At 39.2% G+C, this 16,824-nt stretch overlaps 1 protein-coding gene across 1 annotated transcript in view; it reads right to left on the bottom strand.

The window, feature by feature from the left end:
* The window catches only part of IQCH (IQ motif containing H), a gene marked incomplete at its 3' end in the record, with an annotated part of 71,851 nt that overhangs the window by 17,758 nt on the left and 37,269 nt on the right, over nucleotides 1-16,824 (bottom strand). The window contains exons 15-16 of the mRNA XM_082005339.1: nucleotides 5,894-6,014; nucleotides 3,860-4,146 (exon numbers count right to left, since the gene is read on the bottom strand). Of these exons, the coding sequence (XP_081861465.1) occupies nucleotides 3,860-4,146; nucleotides 5,894-6,014 (408 nt within the window). The remainder of the gene's footprint in view (nucleotides 1-3,859; nucleotides 4,147-5,893; nucleotides 6,015-16,824) is intronic.

Consider the following 16,824-nt stretch of genomic DNA (forward strand, 5'->3'; position numbering starts at 1 on the left):
TTTTCTGTAAAATATAACTTTGAGAGTATGCCTAAGCATACTGTTCTTCCAGGAAATGTATCTGAGCCTTTCAGCTACTGCATTAAAGTGGGCACTTCTGAAATTAGTAAGCAAATGTTCTGAGAGTCTAATAGGATTTCTTGTTTGCCAAAAAATAGTGCTTTCAGGAGCACAATCTTTTGTGTAATCTCTCTCACAAGACAGATGGCATCATTAATTGCCTCTACATCTAGTTAAATTTAAAAACCTGTGCTTAAATAATGTTAAAGTTGTGGCACATGTTGACAAATATTGACAGGAAATATTAAGGTAGAATCGATTGGAGACAAGGGAAGAAAGCCAGGACAGAACAGACAGAAATAGTAAGAGGCCACAAGAAGCACTGACTGATTTCATATGTCCTTGTTCGTGCCCGGAAATGTCACAACCTTAATAATCTAGGAAGTATTTCTGTGTTTCAGTGAACTCCTGGCTTGAGCAAAGCAATTGGCAAAACTCCCATGGGTGAGAATGTCATCCTTTAATCTTTTTAAAGCAACTTTACATGGAAGTTGTCCAATATGGCTTAGCCACAGTTCTAATTACGATGCCTGTGTAAATACATTTTGGGAGTCAAACGTAACTGTGATCTGTATTTCAAAGCTAACATTATTCTGATTCTCTGGTTTACCACAGTCACCCTACAGTGGTATCAGTTACCAAACCCCTGACTTTAAGCCTTCTCTGAGCTTAAAATGCAGGATAATCATCACAGCACCGCCAAAGAGCCAGCTTCTGCCAATAGATACCATATGCTAACTGTTTGGTTTTAAATACAAGCCCTGTGTTTAAAGCCTTTTCTCACACCATGCAAGCTGTGACTTTCACACGCTTAGGAGAAAAGGACACCCAAATTTGAGTGCATACAGCCACGCCATCTCCTGAAAGCCCACCTATACTATATAGCCTATCCCATTAAATACAGCTATGTTGCCTTTTACAGTTAAGTACTTCTTAAACAGTGAGGGTCCTAACCGAAGATTGTAGAAGACAACAATGTCAAAAGAGCAAAAAACAAGGAGATACACTGGGAATACGAGAAATAATTGAGACTTGATACTGAGGTCTTAAATCGACATCTGTATCCTTATGCTACTTTGAATACGTATAGTTGTGCCCAGTAAGCTCAACAAAACTAGTCATCATTAACAATACGGATTTTGTGTTCTTTAAAATGATCTCATTTTCTTTAGCCTTCAAACACAAGGCCACTACCAGAACACCAAAAGCTCAGTCTCTTCACCCAGATTTTACTTCATTTTGTTTTACCTCAGTCTGGCATTTTTCTTTCTGTTTGTACATCTGTCATAATATTCAATACTATTGGCCAATATCAACCAAATTTGGAAGAAGGTAAAATTGAAATATATTAAACTCTCATGAGATTCCTGAAGTAAGTGAACATAGGAAAGAGACCTTACTAGCGATCTTGCAATGGGAAAGGCTGCAGGGTGAGTTCAGCTGGAGAACACAAGGGAACTTAACTTCAAGGCAGAAATCTATGGGAAGCCCAACTTCACTGTTTTTAAACTCATGGAAGTGTTTTTATTTTTAAATAGAATAGAGTATTCAATAGTGCCCTTTATTTCATTTTTACAGTGTCTGACTGGTGAAAGAATTTAGTATATTATGTTGCGACAAAGAAATCTGACTTTATGAATAAAACAAATGCCAGATTAACATAGAAACATGCGAGATTAATATTTTGTTACAAATCACGATCAAGGCTGATCATCAACATTCATAGCAGGGATGAAATTGCTTCTTTCAATCCATTCTCTTACCTATTTGTTCCTTGGCACTGAAAGCAGTGTGTGTTGGGACAGTATCTTCCATCACCTTCTAGGATCTGAAAGTTCAGCTGGGCATTGTAAGGGACAGCGGCCTCCCCTCCCCTGCTTCCCTGCCATCTGCTGTAGGCAGCAGCAGGTTCTGGAGTCGATGCCCTTCTGCTGTCTTGATTTATTATATTACTTTTTAAGTTGTCAAAAGTTCTGATACAGCTGACTACAAGGTTTTGCTGATAGGCTTGTAAACTGTGGCAGGGAGGACTAAGGTCACTCGAGTGGTTCTGATTTTACCTTTTAAAAAGACCCCATTACTCATCTACACAAAAGACTCTCCTGGGCAGGATTCCATGAGAAAACATTTATTTAGTCCCTTCCATTCTGCTCAGTTATACCCGATATAAGTCACACAGTGCTCCAGCACTCCAAAACTGCACTGGCTTCCTAGCAGCGTTCTCTTTTCTAAGTAACTCAAGGTGTTAACCTTAGAACATTGTTATTTAAAATGTTGTATTCTTCAGTCTAGACTCCCCCAAAGCCCCCCCCATCTCTTCCCCCATTAGTGCAACCTGTGCCTGGAGTTAATTTGCCCACCGTATGAAGTTTTCAGGACTGGAGGAGGTACGATATACTGTCAGACACTATCGTAAAACTGAATTTCATAATGCGCCACACAGTACCTGGATCTGCTGATCTTCTGTTAAAATACTTTTAAATATTCTAAAGCAAATAAACTACTAAGTGTGTACACATTTGTGCTGCAGCAGAAAGCAGTGCGTGGCCTCAGGCTGTAGGAGGGGAGCCGGAATGGTGTCGTGCACTGCTCGCTCTCCTCTCACGTGCTACTCTTGATACCGCACACGCAGGAAGCCTTGGAGCTTTGACAGGCCAAGAGGACTCCATAAAAACACTCAGGAGCCTGTGCAGCCCACATGGAAGACTTGTTAGGACAAGGATCTACAGAGGCAATTCCAGAGGAACATTTGTGCTAGAGATAGACAGCTTAAGCTATCGCATGAGCACATTTTAAGAAGTAACTGCCCCTCAGGTGGGATGATGGAGGTGCACTGCATTGACCGCTCCCAGGCCCCTACATCCGGGAAGCAACGCAGGTTCATTTCGATCCCGGCAGCGTTACCTTTAGTCATATGCACTGTCACATGCCACACATTGACCTCCATCTGTATTTTGATTTTGAGGCATAATTTTGTATCTGGTGCGAGATCGCATCTATCTTTCTTGTGGTAAAACTTTCTCTCAGACATTCTAAAAGCCAAATGGAGAGTGAAATGGTTTGAATGAGCATGTTTTCCTTTTCATTCACAATGAACTGATAGCTGGCACAGAACAGCTGACTGTGGGATGAGTGACAGCAACCCCCGACCCAGGGCTGTTATAACTTCTTGAGACATGACGACTGGACTGCTTTCCATTACCTCTCTCTACTTAAATTAGCCATTACGATGTAAACCAAATTGTTCATCACTACCATACTATTTGCTGTAAGAAACTGTCAATATCCCCTCTTCCTCAGATTCATCCTCAAACCTTAAAACACTGGTTTACTCAAAAATGTACAATAATCCCTGTAGTTATTTTTACGGAGCAAAATATAAGAGATTCAGAACATTTTGAAACTAAAATCATCCAAACATGTTAGCCTTAACACCATCATCTCTAATTACCAGCTTAACACAGAATGCACTTATTTTAGGGAAAAAAGTAATTAGAAGGAATTAAAATACTATTTTCTTATCACTCAGCTTTGAAAGCAGCCCTGCAGGCTTTGTTGGTTTGTTACTCTTCAGGCTGATGAAAAAGGTTCCTTAGGTCCACCTGTCAGATAGGGTCTAAACTTTACGCTATCGCTACAATAACCATGTGCTTTACCTCTCTCCACAAGCCTTACAGCTTAGAAATAGTTTGTTGAAAAGGGCAAAGCTTTCTTCTGATATCTGTTGGGATCAAGTAGGAAAGCAGACATTTCATGACCTTAGGGGGACAGCGTGAAATAACATATCTGCCCCACTCACCTGCTGCTCCATCGTTTGTGGATGGATGAAAGTCACAAAATCAACTGAGAAGTAACCAAGCACTCCTTCAGATTTACAGGTTTCTCCAATTTTTAAGCAGAGTGAATTAAGAACTGCTGGATCAACGGAACGTTGTGGAATGGTAGTGCCAGATGATCGCAAAGGACCATCAGCATGGAGCTGGTCTCCAGATGACACTATTTTTATCTTGCCTGTTGGCTCTATCAGCATATCCACCGTAAGGTTTGTGACGTTTTCTGACAGTGGGAAGGCTTCTATCACACCACCTAGTAAGAAATGAATTAGCTGTTAAGCTAGTAATCAAATTCGCATGCGATGCTCTTCCAAGTGCACAGAATGAAACCATCCAGCTCCTATTGTGCTCAGACGTTGCAGGGAGGACTGCTATGGAGATGCACTAAGTAAATAAATGTAATGTGAGCAGCATAGCTAGAACCTATGAATCTCTTAGAAGAGAAAGAAGATATCTCATCTACTATAGCACCGTACAGTTCAACCAGGGGCTTCTGAGTGGCAGATGCTTTGCAAGCAGTTCCAAACTGGATGTATCACATATCTGACTGGAGAAATCTGCTCTTGGGTAGTATGAATGAATCCTGGGCAGGCCCAGGATAGCAGTGAAACGCAATGTTGGGACCCTGGGGGGAGTGGTATCTCCTGCTGTGAGCTAACCTTGGAGATTCCCATCCGTACCATGGTCTGAGAGAAGTAGTCTGCCTTTTGATAGGAACTTGGTATGTAGATGGGAAGGCTAGAAAAGCTGACAAAACTTCTGGAATGGTTGTTCATAGGGAAAAAAAAAAAAATTACAAAGAAAACTAGTTGGCATTCTTGATTTGCCTTTTTACTGCATATAATACCGTAACTCATTTAGTTAGGACAAACTAATACATAATAAAAATTTGTACTATATATGTTAACTGGCATTATTTTTCAAAAAAATACTTTCAAAGCTTTGAATTGTTCTTGTCTCTTCCACAGATAAAGAAACGTAAGAAATGTATATATCCATTACACATAATACAAAATGATGGCAGGGCAGAATCATCACAGAAATTTACTACCCAACCACAAACACTGCCTCTTTTCCATCCAGAATTTGTCATACAAATATAGGATGTTAACAGGTCTGTGCAAAGCTCACCCACAGATACACTGCTTTGCAGTGATTAGACAACGGTTTTATCTGCTGCCTCTTATGGACAAAGATGGGCTCACTTCTGAGCTCTAGGCCAGTTGGGTGCTGGCCAGCTTTGATCCAAAGGTGCCATGAGTGGGTTTAATGCAGAAGGCCCTGCTGAGAGCTCGGCACTACGCGCACAAAACTATCCAGCTATCAGATTGGAACTTGTTCATTCTCCTTTGGTTGGAGGGCAAGAAAGGGCACGGCAATGGCCTAATGAGGCGTCTATGCCAATGTACTGTAAGGGACAATCCGGCACCGCGTTACTGATCCTCAGTGGCAACACCACCTGCCTGGAAGGCAAAAACTGGGAGAAAGCTCAGCTCCTCTCCCAGCCGGTTAAAGGTTATGTGCACATTTCACTCGATGCGCTGTATGTATGCGGCATCCAGAGTTTACGTCTAGCTCCCTTCCTGGTCCTGTGTCAGGGAAAAGGAGGTCTCGCAGATGCTTGCTCACCAACACCTAACGAAGATGCAATTCTCATGTTCACGTGCATGCAAACACACATGCTCGTATTTCCTAAAGGAACCCCTTGCCAAATGTGATAGCCTCCAGTACAGTAGCCCAGGATCAAGGAATTGGTGCTTATTGATTCAGAATCATGTAAGAAAGGTAATCCAGGATTAATATAGGTTAAATGCTTGGATAGGACATACAAATGATAGAATAGTTGCCTATAATTCATTCGTAAACGAATATTTGAAGCATAATGGAGAAATAAAAGGAGATAAATATTTAAATGGGCCCAAGATTAACAAGAATATGGCATACAATATGGCATAATTACTCCTTATAATACTTAACAGCGACTTTGCAGTCTTATTTACCTTGACTAAGAAATGTTTGGAGGAATTTTTCCCATGTAGGGAATCGTTTCTCATTGACTGGCTGTACGTGCTGTGCTAAAAGGCCCGGCAGCTCCTGGGAGATCTTCACCAAAGCTGGCTCCTGCAGAAACAAATTAAATAGAACCACAAGCAATTTTACTACAGAAATGAAAACTGCTTGTGGGGTGATTAAAAACCAGGCCTCCAACAGGCAAAAAAAAAAAAATGTGGTTACTGTTTACCCACAGTCAGGAAGCCTTTTTTAATTTTTCTACTTACTGCTCTTCCCTCCTATTGAAAACTGTCCTTCTCTGAAAGACAGTCCACCCCCTGCCTCAGTGTAGCATCTATTTCATTATAATTTATATCAATAATTTGATCTGGCAACTGAAAATGCTAAGTACTTGGTAACTGCTTAGGGATCAATACCTGCAGTCAATAACTTCTGCATTGCTTATATTTTGAAACAGTGCATATTGAAATAGTCACATATGCCAAAAATAGTTTTACTGACTCTATGTTTAAGCTCTTATATCAACCCAAACACCCTTTAGTTATTAAAAAACCCAGGAAGGAATAATCAACCAAAAGCATTTCTGAAGCAAGAGATACCTTTTTTACACTCCCCAGTCTGTAACATTAATTCACAAGTGTGTTTGTGCCTCTGTCTTTGGTAGAATTTGATTAGCTATACTATAGGAGATAAACTAGCTTTTTCCTAGTTTCAAATTCTTTACTATATTATCACACACACACAAAAACCCCATTAAATACAGAAATGAAGTGCACTGCTTTTAGTGTTCAAAAATGTCCCAGAAGTACACAAGCATATAAAGTGCAAGGACCCTGACTCTATTGCTTCAGGCTCCTTTTCCTGCTGCTTCATAAGCATTCACCCGCTTCCCCTGGGTCTCTTTGCTTCTGTTTTACATCCTCTCTCTTCAGCATCCCGTGCTTCAGAAGATGACCAACCATCCTCTGATCTTGGCAATGTCCTAAACCACACTGGTATTATCTTGAGCTCTGGAGGAATGTGATAAAGCCTTATGGCTAACATCTAAGAACAGGAAAAAAATACATATCTATTTTTCCAGACCAGTGAGTTCAAAGAGATGGGCTTTGTCATGAAGCACATGATGTGATGTAACCAAAAATACGAATTCAAAATCAGCTTACTGTGATTTATCTACCAGGGAGATACGGGAGGATGGGCCAACGATTAGGGTATCAGCTTTGCGTATAGGAGACCCAGCTATATCTTGTTCCTGAATGCAGTCTGCCTGTGAGATTTTGGGAAAGTGATTTTCTGTCTGTGCCCTAGCTGTCCAGCCATGAAAGGGGGAAAATTGCTGTTCTTACCTCACATGGAATTGAGAAGAAAAATGGCTTCAAGATATTGAGGTGCTCAGATAACCATGCTGATCTGGGCTATGTGGGCTCCTTTCATATACTGGAAAGTGTTATGGACTTTAAACACCTCAGATAAAAAGGTTAAAAAAATTTAGTCAGTATATCAATATACTAAGCAGCATGACCTTAACCTTATGGCAAAAACAAAGGACCATATAAAATGTGAGATCCAAGTTCAGAATTTACCCAGATTCTGGTCTTATGCTGCTCATTTCCTTACAATCTGTAAGGAGGAATTTAGGTTTTTGATAGCTTAGTTGATTAAAACAACAGAACAGTGAGCAAATATCAGCTGGCCTTGTTGTGATTTGCATTGAAATACTGCTAAGCCATGAGGTGGCTCGTTGCACAATGAAAATAAATGCAGCTCTGGAGAGAGGAGGTGAGCCATGATGGATGTCATGGAGTTGCTGACCTACAAATCAGTTTGCACCTGTCAGTGCGTTCAGTGATACCTCTGTCACACTGAGTCTCATCCCCGAGATCTAATGACTTTGGGTATTATGCAATTTAAACAGAAATATAAAACCGAACAAACAAAAGAAGAGGTATGCGATGGCTGCCTGAAAGCTTTTGATAAATTGCTGGGGAAGAAACCAATAATCCCTGCTGGATGTGTAGAAGCATTTGAGAGTGCTGTGACCAAGCTTCTATAAGTAAAAATTAAACTATGAGCATGTGAACTGGGACACAATTTTCCATTGCAACAATGCCGAGGGATGTGAGGGCAGCCATGCCAGCTCCATGGAACAGTGCCGGGGACACTAGTATCTCCTTTTAGACAGAGTTGTTTCTGAGGACCACACATGGCCGTGAAAGCAAGCTTCCTAAACTGGGTGCAAAATCCAGCAGAAATTCCCAACGTCGAAGTCTGCTGAAGGGCACACTTCGCTGGCTCACAAAAGGAGGCTGCTGGTAAGACACAGAGTCTCCATTCACCTCATTATACATATCGTAACATGATAAGCTGCTCCTCTCTGTCCATGTGATGGACGTTAGACATGTAAGACTGTGGTGGTACTTCCTCGACAGACCCAACGTTGCTTGCTTAAATAAGGTCAAATAGCACTGGAAGGGGACTTGAAGACAGGATGAACTCGGAACGTCTGTTAGGGCAACGTGGAGGCACAGCGCCTGGCTTGGGAGCATCTTGCAGTTCAAAGCACCCTCGGTCCTCGCTGACCGTAAAGGATGCGTGCATCGAAACCAGTCGCCGTACAGAAAGAAGACAAGGCCTTTTAAAGAAATAACTAATTCAAGAAAACCTGAAAAATGTTTTTGTGAGATGAAACCCAACATAACAGCGCTTTTAACAAGTAATCCCCAGATAATCAAGGTGTTCACAGAAGGGAGTCGGGCAACCGCTTTTTAAGGATCAGCACCTGGAATTCTAGTTGAAGTTTTTTTTTGCAACTGTAAGCTCTAAAAAGGCAATAATCCTGATTATAGGGAGTTTTAGTAGGCAAATTCAAGCCCGGATACAACATTCACTCATGAAGTCAAACCTTTTAAAAGGATCAGTGCTTGGTAGGCTAATTTCATTTAAATTGGACGGTATCTCCAGCAGAGCTTACCAATGTTTTATGTCTTGATGTGGCCCAAAACAATTCAGAATCATCGGCTCAATGGAAACAGGGAGCATTTGTTCAAATCTTTCAGCTGATGTTTCTTAGTACCAGTAAAAAAGGAGCAGCCCAAATACTGTTTACATCATGTAGAAATCTTTAAAGCTATCCAAACCTGTTTTGCACCTTCCTATAACAATGAATAGACATGAAAAAAAATTACACCTTTTCCCCCCTAAATATAAAGTAGTTTCCCAGCCTTCTGCAAGCTGAATTTCAAAAGGCTTCCTTAGAATGGCAGTTGCAACAAAAAATTAGGACCAAATGTGGCATATGTTGAAGGCACTGGTAGGAAATCCGCTCGAGACAGAGCAGTCAGCAAAGAAAAGCCTGTTGAGAAGATAAGTGAATAAATGGAAAGAAGAAATAGAATTTCAAATAGGAAGAAAGACCAGGGGACAGAAAGAGGCTGCAGAGCAGAATGCATGAGAAAGACCTAGGGCTTTTTAGCTAAAAATCAGGTTGAAAGGCAATTATTTAGACCTTGCAAGCAAATAGAGTGAAGAAAGTAACTCCAAATAAGTAAAGCTGACTGGGCCAGAGAAGAATAAAAATCAGACAGATCCTCAGCAATACAAACTGCCACATCTCTGCTGAAGTCAATGAAGCTATGGCAATTTACGCCACTTTGATGGCACCATGACAATTCATACCATTTACACAGTCTATCCTTTCTGTTGCGATCAGTGGAGCTATGAGAACTTATTCCAGCTGCCTTGATGTGGATTGGTGCAGCCCAGCTTATTCTTACGTTCTCAGCGACTCCAGCAAACATGGCAATATTGGAAGAGTCCAGTGACTGCTGCCTGACTGTCCAAATAACTTTCATTATTTCCTATTTTGCAAATTAAATTGACATTCTTTTCCAATTCAGACAGGTACATGCTGGCCAGAATCACTGGCCACAGAATCTACTGCACTGAACAAAACCATTTGAGAGGTTTATAAAAATGCAAACGTTTTTGCAAGTGATACACTGAATACCCTTACCCACTTAAAGTTTGCAACCTGATTTAAAGCCCAGGCATTTAATTGTCAGCTGCAAATTTCAAAATTAAAAAGTGCCAATTTTGCCTTCCACGAGCTGGAAAAGTATGTTCTGATAGAAGGTAACATCATGTAAAACAGCCATCATTACCAAGTAACACAAATGTTTTTCGTATGTAAAATTGCTTTGTAAAATATTTGCTCCATCTGCTGAAAGTAGCAAAGACAATTTTCCCTGATAGCTAATGGCCCATTTCAGCTGTATGGCAAGCAATTCACCGTGGCTGCGACTTGCATTAAGTAGAATGGCGAAAACAGTGCACCGAATTCTCCACTTATGTAGTATTATCTACTCACTGCTTCCTGAGAGCCCGTCCCTCATTATCACGGCCTTCGCTTTGGATCAGCACACAGGACTAGGGTTGCTTTGACTCAAGAGGCTTTTTGTCAAACTGAGGCACATATGCTATGCTTCAATACAAAAGCACAAAACAGCCACTTTCCTTGACTACAAGAACAAGAAGGTTAGTTCTCTTTCAACTTTCCAGCACTTAAACTGCTGTTCCTTTTTTCACACCACATGGGGCCATGGTTTTCTCTTCTGGCTCATGCTGTCACTCTGCACGCTGAGGATTTCAATATATAAAGATCAAGTACTTCTTTTAATTCTAAATCCGACTACATACACGCACACACACACACAAAAAAGGCAAAAAACCAGCACTGGCCTAGTCCAAAAAACCCCTCCCAACTGCATGTTTCATTGCGTACTTTGCTGCTTACCATACCCCTATTGAAAAGCACATTTTTACATTGTGCCCTGAACTACTTCAACATCTGCTAACAGACCAATAAAAAATAAATAAACCAGGATTGTTTAGAAAGAGAGATCCTTTCTATTTCTTCTGAACACTCCTAAAGTGGCAACAGCAATATGCTGCGAGATCCCTTTTTGTAGATGTCATCTTGGAAAATAATATATGCGGGGAAATCAAATATAAAATCACTATAGCCTGTGCTACCAAAAATCAGGCAGAAAGAGGATCTTGAAAGCTCCATGAGCTTGTCAAATAATTCTGCATGTTTATGGACAGCATGTTAATTTGCTATTAGGGCAATTTTATTAAATATTTTGCTTTCTTACTCCAAAAAAAATACTCCATGTGCATTGCTATTTTATGCATAAAAGCGTGTCTTTTGCGAGGTTGCAGCCTTCATTTTTCAAGGTTCCCCACATCTACCTTCAGAGGGAAGAAAACGTAACATAATTGTCATAATCTTCAAAAAAATCTCTCTTCTAAAAAAAATCCTATGTTTATTTCAAATGCAGCATTTGTAAGTTCAGGACATTGGGATGTTAATCCTCATTACAAAATTAGATAAGTAATATTTGAATGCATCTTTTCTGTATTTTAATTACATCTCTGCAAATGCACAATTCAGATGCCCTCAGATTAATAATATTTTCCTAATTAATTTATTTTTCTCTACTTCAATCTCTACACATTTTGTTCACTTGCCCTCCCTTCTGGCTTGTAGCTCTAAAGAAAGGATTCTAGTGAATTACAAGAATGTGGTTTCAAAACGAAAAAAGGTATCATATAGATAATCCACAGTCACTTCCCAGGAATTTTGCTGAGCTGCAATGCTGAAGAAATTGTCAGACAAAACCTGCATTGCGTTTCACAAACACCACGCAGTTAAACTTCTTTTATTCTTAGAGTTGCCTATGTGTTACTTTTTGGATTTTAGCAAAATAAACATTTTTAAAATAATCCAAGCAGGCATTTTATTGGATGCGATAACATTAACGGATTTCAGATTTCTTTAGTGCTCGTGCTTTACCCTCTCCTTCCACACTGTTATTGCTACAAACTGGCACTTAAATTCAATTGATTCAAAATATTCTGGATCCATATGGCCTAAAACCCTGGAGCTGAAGTTCTGATATTGCCTCACTGCTGTTTTCTAGCATTTGCCTCTACTCCAGTCCCCAGATGGTGGAAGTAACATTTAAACCTCCTTTCCTCTGCCTTGTACAATAGACCTTGGCACCATTTCAACTGTTTACTCCGGTAATTAACAGCACTGATACCACAACAATTACAACTCCTACAATCTTAACACAATAATGCTATGAATTAGTGAGAGCTAATGGCTGGAAGGTATAGTGGTTCCAGACTGCGAGATCTGTGCATTTTTAGAATAAAATAAAAGGTACAAACAGCACGCTTGCGGTAGACAATGATTACCTAGTAATTAGTTTACACAAAGCTTCCTATTTAATGGCAAAACGCTGTAATTAACGCGTGACAGAAAATCAAAGGGTACTTTGTAAGCATATGAAAAATTAACACTGCAGGCCTATAGCTTTATGTACTGATTAGAAGCATATTAAATCAATAGGACATACAAACCAACAGCTTGCATATCTGATTATTGCAAGTCTTAGGAATGGATATCATGGCTTTAATTTAACCAAGGGATACAATTATTATGCTTTATTTTACTTAAGATTTGAGAATCACCTGGAACATCACCATGGCAGATACACGGATATTTTAATAAACTAAGAACACTACGGACCGGTCACAGACACAGTGAATTTTTAAACTATTTAGGATATATTGCCGACAGAGCACTGCCCATAGGAGGAGACGACCTGCAGCTGTATCGCTTTATAGGTAATCAACTTCTGTTAAGTCTTTGGGTTCCTTTCTCTTCTCCTATTAAACATTATATCAGTTAGAAGAAATTTTAAAAGACTGCCAAAATGCTGTAAATGGATCTTCTGTGAGTTTCTGGCCCTCTTCAGGCTGGAAAAATTACCGCAACTGCATGTGTACAATAACAGCAGCAGCAAAGAGTACTTGCTTAAGAACCCCCTCGGTAGACTTTAGGTGTTATGCTAAGACCAATTCAATTGCTTGCAATTTATTCCAGTTTCAGTAATATTTGTAGCGTTGCCCTAGAACAAAGCTGGTGGTGTTACAAAAGGTGATCGGAGTGGTGAAAATGACAGTGGGTAGCAGAAAGGAAAAAAGCGGCGTTAGGAAGCTATACCGTGTTCAAAGACAGTCAGAAACGATAGTGTGCTGGCAATGCCACATTCCTAAAATGATGTCTTTGACAGTATTACAGTTGGTTTTATTTTGACCTGTTTATAAAAACATACGCTCTTTAGTCTGAATTCCTTGCTTCAGTAAGAAACATGATGTGGTATGTAAGCTTCAGGTTTCTTACAGTGAATGCAATTCATTCAACCAGTAAAGAACATGCTCACCACTATTCCTGATACTCAGATAATCACAAAGTTTATCTAATTACTTATTACAGGACTTTTGAAAGTTGACCCTCAAAAAAAATTAAACTTAAAGGAACGGACAGCATTTTGCAGCATTTTATCTTGGCCTTTGAAAATGTCATATTCCAATAGCAATCAATGCAAAATCCTCCAACCAGTGTCTGAATAATGCTTTATGCAACTCAGACCGAAAGTTGGATTTTACAGATTTGTCACCTTTTGAAAAGATTTTGATTTCCTCTTACACATTTTAGTGAATTAACCAAGATATAGCCTATAAGGAAAAGAAACCATGACAAAATACTGTGACACGACTGGAGGCAGTAAGATTCAAGCACTAACATTTAAAACAGTAGGCTGCCCAAGCGCATTAAATAGCTTTTTTCTTCTACAACAAATATCTAATGGTGAGTTTTGAAATGGTTATGTAGCTATGGCCAATTATAATGGCTTACTGAGAGAATATTTGGTGCTTGTTTTTCTGTATCTTGTTCTATTCTTGTATTTTCAGCTCTTTTCTTCTTTATCCCCACATTTATCCCTTTTTTTGTCTTCAGTCTGACCTTCGTTATCTTTAGGATTGCTGATAGGTAAACTCACATCATGTTGCTGGTCCTGGTGGTTAATTAAGACTCACAGTGTAATAAAAGTAAATTCTAAAATTAATTTGACTATTAATTTAATCTGGTGATTTAGATACGCTTTAGAGTACTATAGTTATACAAGAGGGTGGGACCTCTGCATACTCCTGTATTATTTTATGTAAAAGGGTGACTGTTAAAAGAACAAAACAGGCTGTATAAGCTCTGCTTAGCCCCGAATCTTGTCCTTGACAGCGGTCACAAGTGGATGCCGAGGAAAGTATGAAAACAGAGGAAGCATATCCATTCCCTAGGTACGCTCCCAGCCTCCAACAACGTGTAGCTCAGAATCCCTCTAAACCAGAGACTGCATCAGCAATAATAGTTAATAGTTTTCTCTTCCATGAATTTACACAGTCTCCCAGCAAGGGTCCCTATAAGTATAGATGAGATTTTCCAAAAACTGAACTGCTGACTTTCAACAGGAGTGAGATACCCAGCTTCTTAGCATAATTTGGAATACCACATATTAACATGTATTATGGATATCTTTCTCTAGATATTTCAAACAGGCCCTCATGCAATTGTCCTATTGTTTTTTCATTTACTTCAGTAGTAGCAGAACCACATTTTTTGCTATGCGCGGACTAACTGAAGCTTGAATTGGTACAGAAAGTAGGTTGGAAAATCATGATAGAATGGCATAAGAGCATTTCACACAGCACACATGCCTTACATGCATATGTTAAACAGTTAAAAATATGTGAATTCACTTGCTACCTACAGTAGTCATTCACATTAAAGATACAATTAAACTGCTACAGTGTCTCAGTACTTACTGATGTTTTTGCACATCTGGGGTCAGATTCCAACAATTCTTTTTCGCACCAGAGCATGTCTCCACAAATGGCCTCACAATTGCCAAATCTGCACTTGTGGAGGCAGCAGTTCTCTTGACATGGAATAAATATTATTAGACTCTGGGCCTCAGGATGAAATTTTTTATATGTTGACAGACTTCAGCAGTGCACAGTAGAATGAAGGCCTTACAGAGACATTCAGTGTAGTTTGTGAATTCCACCCTTTATGCAGCAGCAAAATAATTGTTCAGATAACTCAGATGCCGCATTAAGTTCACAAGGTAAAATACATCGATAATCCTGTCCTGCGCATTTGTTTGCCCAATGTTATGTTTGAAATGAGGAATCTAAAAATCAGTCTCATTTTTAGATGGAATAGATTTTTACACAGTCCAAACTCACAAACTACATTATTTTTAATCTGTTGCCTACCACATACCAATGAGGAAAATCTGGGTATCGTGTCTTAAACTGCTATGCAAATTATGCTATTTGTAAGTATTAACATAATATAGTGCTTACAGTCATATTCTCATTTCTAATAATTCTACCAGAATGGAGAGTCTTTTCACTGTACTCTTAGCCTGCAGGATAGTCTTTCATCAAGAAGCTGAATTTTTTAATAACCTGCCAGCATACGTTTTGTATGTGGCAGCCTATGCCGATGACACAATGTCTTCATTATCAAAAGAAAGAGGTCTACATACTGTAATAGGACATTAAAGCATGCCTGTGCTCATAAACTAATGCTTTGATGTTTAAATGTGTATCATTACAATGGTATTCCTTAACAAAGGATGATTTTAATCCTCTGCTCTCAATGATAATACTCAGTGGAGACTGCAATTCATTATATATAAAAAAGGTCTCCCGTTCTACAGGAGAGCTAAACTCAGAAGGCAGAAAAATTTGAACACACATATTCAAATAAGATATTCAAAATGGCAGCAAGTTTCACGCTTTGCCAAAGCCCACTTTAATACTGGTCTGGATTTATGGAAGCTTTCCTGCTGACTTTGGAAAAACAGCTCAAATACATTATGCTGTATGTGTTTTCCAACTTCCAACAAATGGTTATGTTTAAGGGCTTCTAACAGGTTGATTCCTGGTTGTATCAAAGCTCAAGGGAAACGCAGTATAAAAGGGAAACCAAAGCAAGCCAGTTATCACTATGTCCTTTATGCAGAGTCACTTAGCCATGAAAGAATTAAAAAAGCACAGAAATGAGAATGCTAATACCACTTACATAGGGAATTTATACCAGCAAAGAACTAGACTTGGTGAATCATATCTTCTGCACCACTGACTCAGAGGGGGGGGGCAGGATCTGGATATATCATTAGCTTCATGTCCCAGAGAGCTCAGCGGCCAGGCAACGCTTCTACTGGGGTGGCTCTCCAGTGCTCCGCTTTACACTGCTTGACTTGCGCAGAGTGAGGGATCTCTAGCAGATCAGAGAAATTACGCCTTCAGCTTTATATGATAAGCTCTATTTTATAATGTGGAATTATTTTGTAGTTGTCAAATGCAACAGAACTGTAATCAGCATAATTTGACATTTTAATATACAATATAATTCAATCAAACAAAAATTTCAAAACAGTTTTGATTGAATTAAAAAAATCAAAAGAGCTGAAATGAGTAGTTTATGTAAATTAAACAATTCTTTCTGGATACATTCCTTCTGGCTTTAAAGCCATTACATTAGGAATGAATTTGGCACAATATGCAGAAATATCAAATGCTTATTGAAATTAACACATTTAAATACCAATGAATATTTAAACTACAAATAGTTCTCTGAACACCAGAGCTAATGAAGTCTACTTTCATATGGATTTTTCTGTGGTTGAAACATATCTTACAGTCTCTCTCAATCATGTGGATTCCTAGGAATCTACTAGTGCATGAGTTCATGCTATACAATTTCCCTCAGTTAAGTATTTACAGGATCTCTCTCCTTACCTAAACACCCACTGTAATGAAACATGCAGGAGTCTAATGATCTCTGAAACCTCAAGTGTTCTGTCTTACAAGGCTGAAAATTGCTAACAGGTTTAAAAGTTATTAGTGAGGAAAACTGTACAGAAAAAATAATCCTTAGAAAGCCAAATTAAAAAGTAATCAGTTTGTATGTGATTTCAAATTGATTAGTATTGTTCTA

This window comes from Phaethon aethereus, assembly GCF_964289735.1.
Source record: "Phaethon aethereus genome assembly, chromosome: 12".
Lineage (NCBI taxonomy): Eukaryota > Metazoa > Chordata > Aves > Phaethontiformes > Phaethontidae > Phaethon > Phaethon aethereus.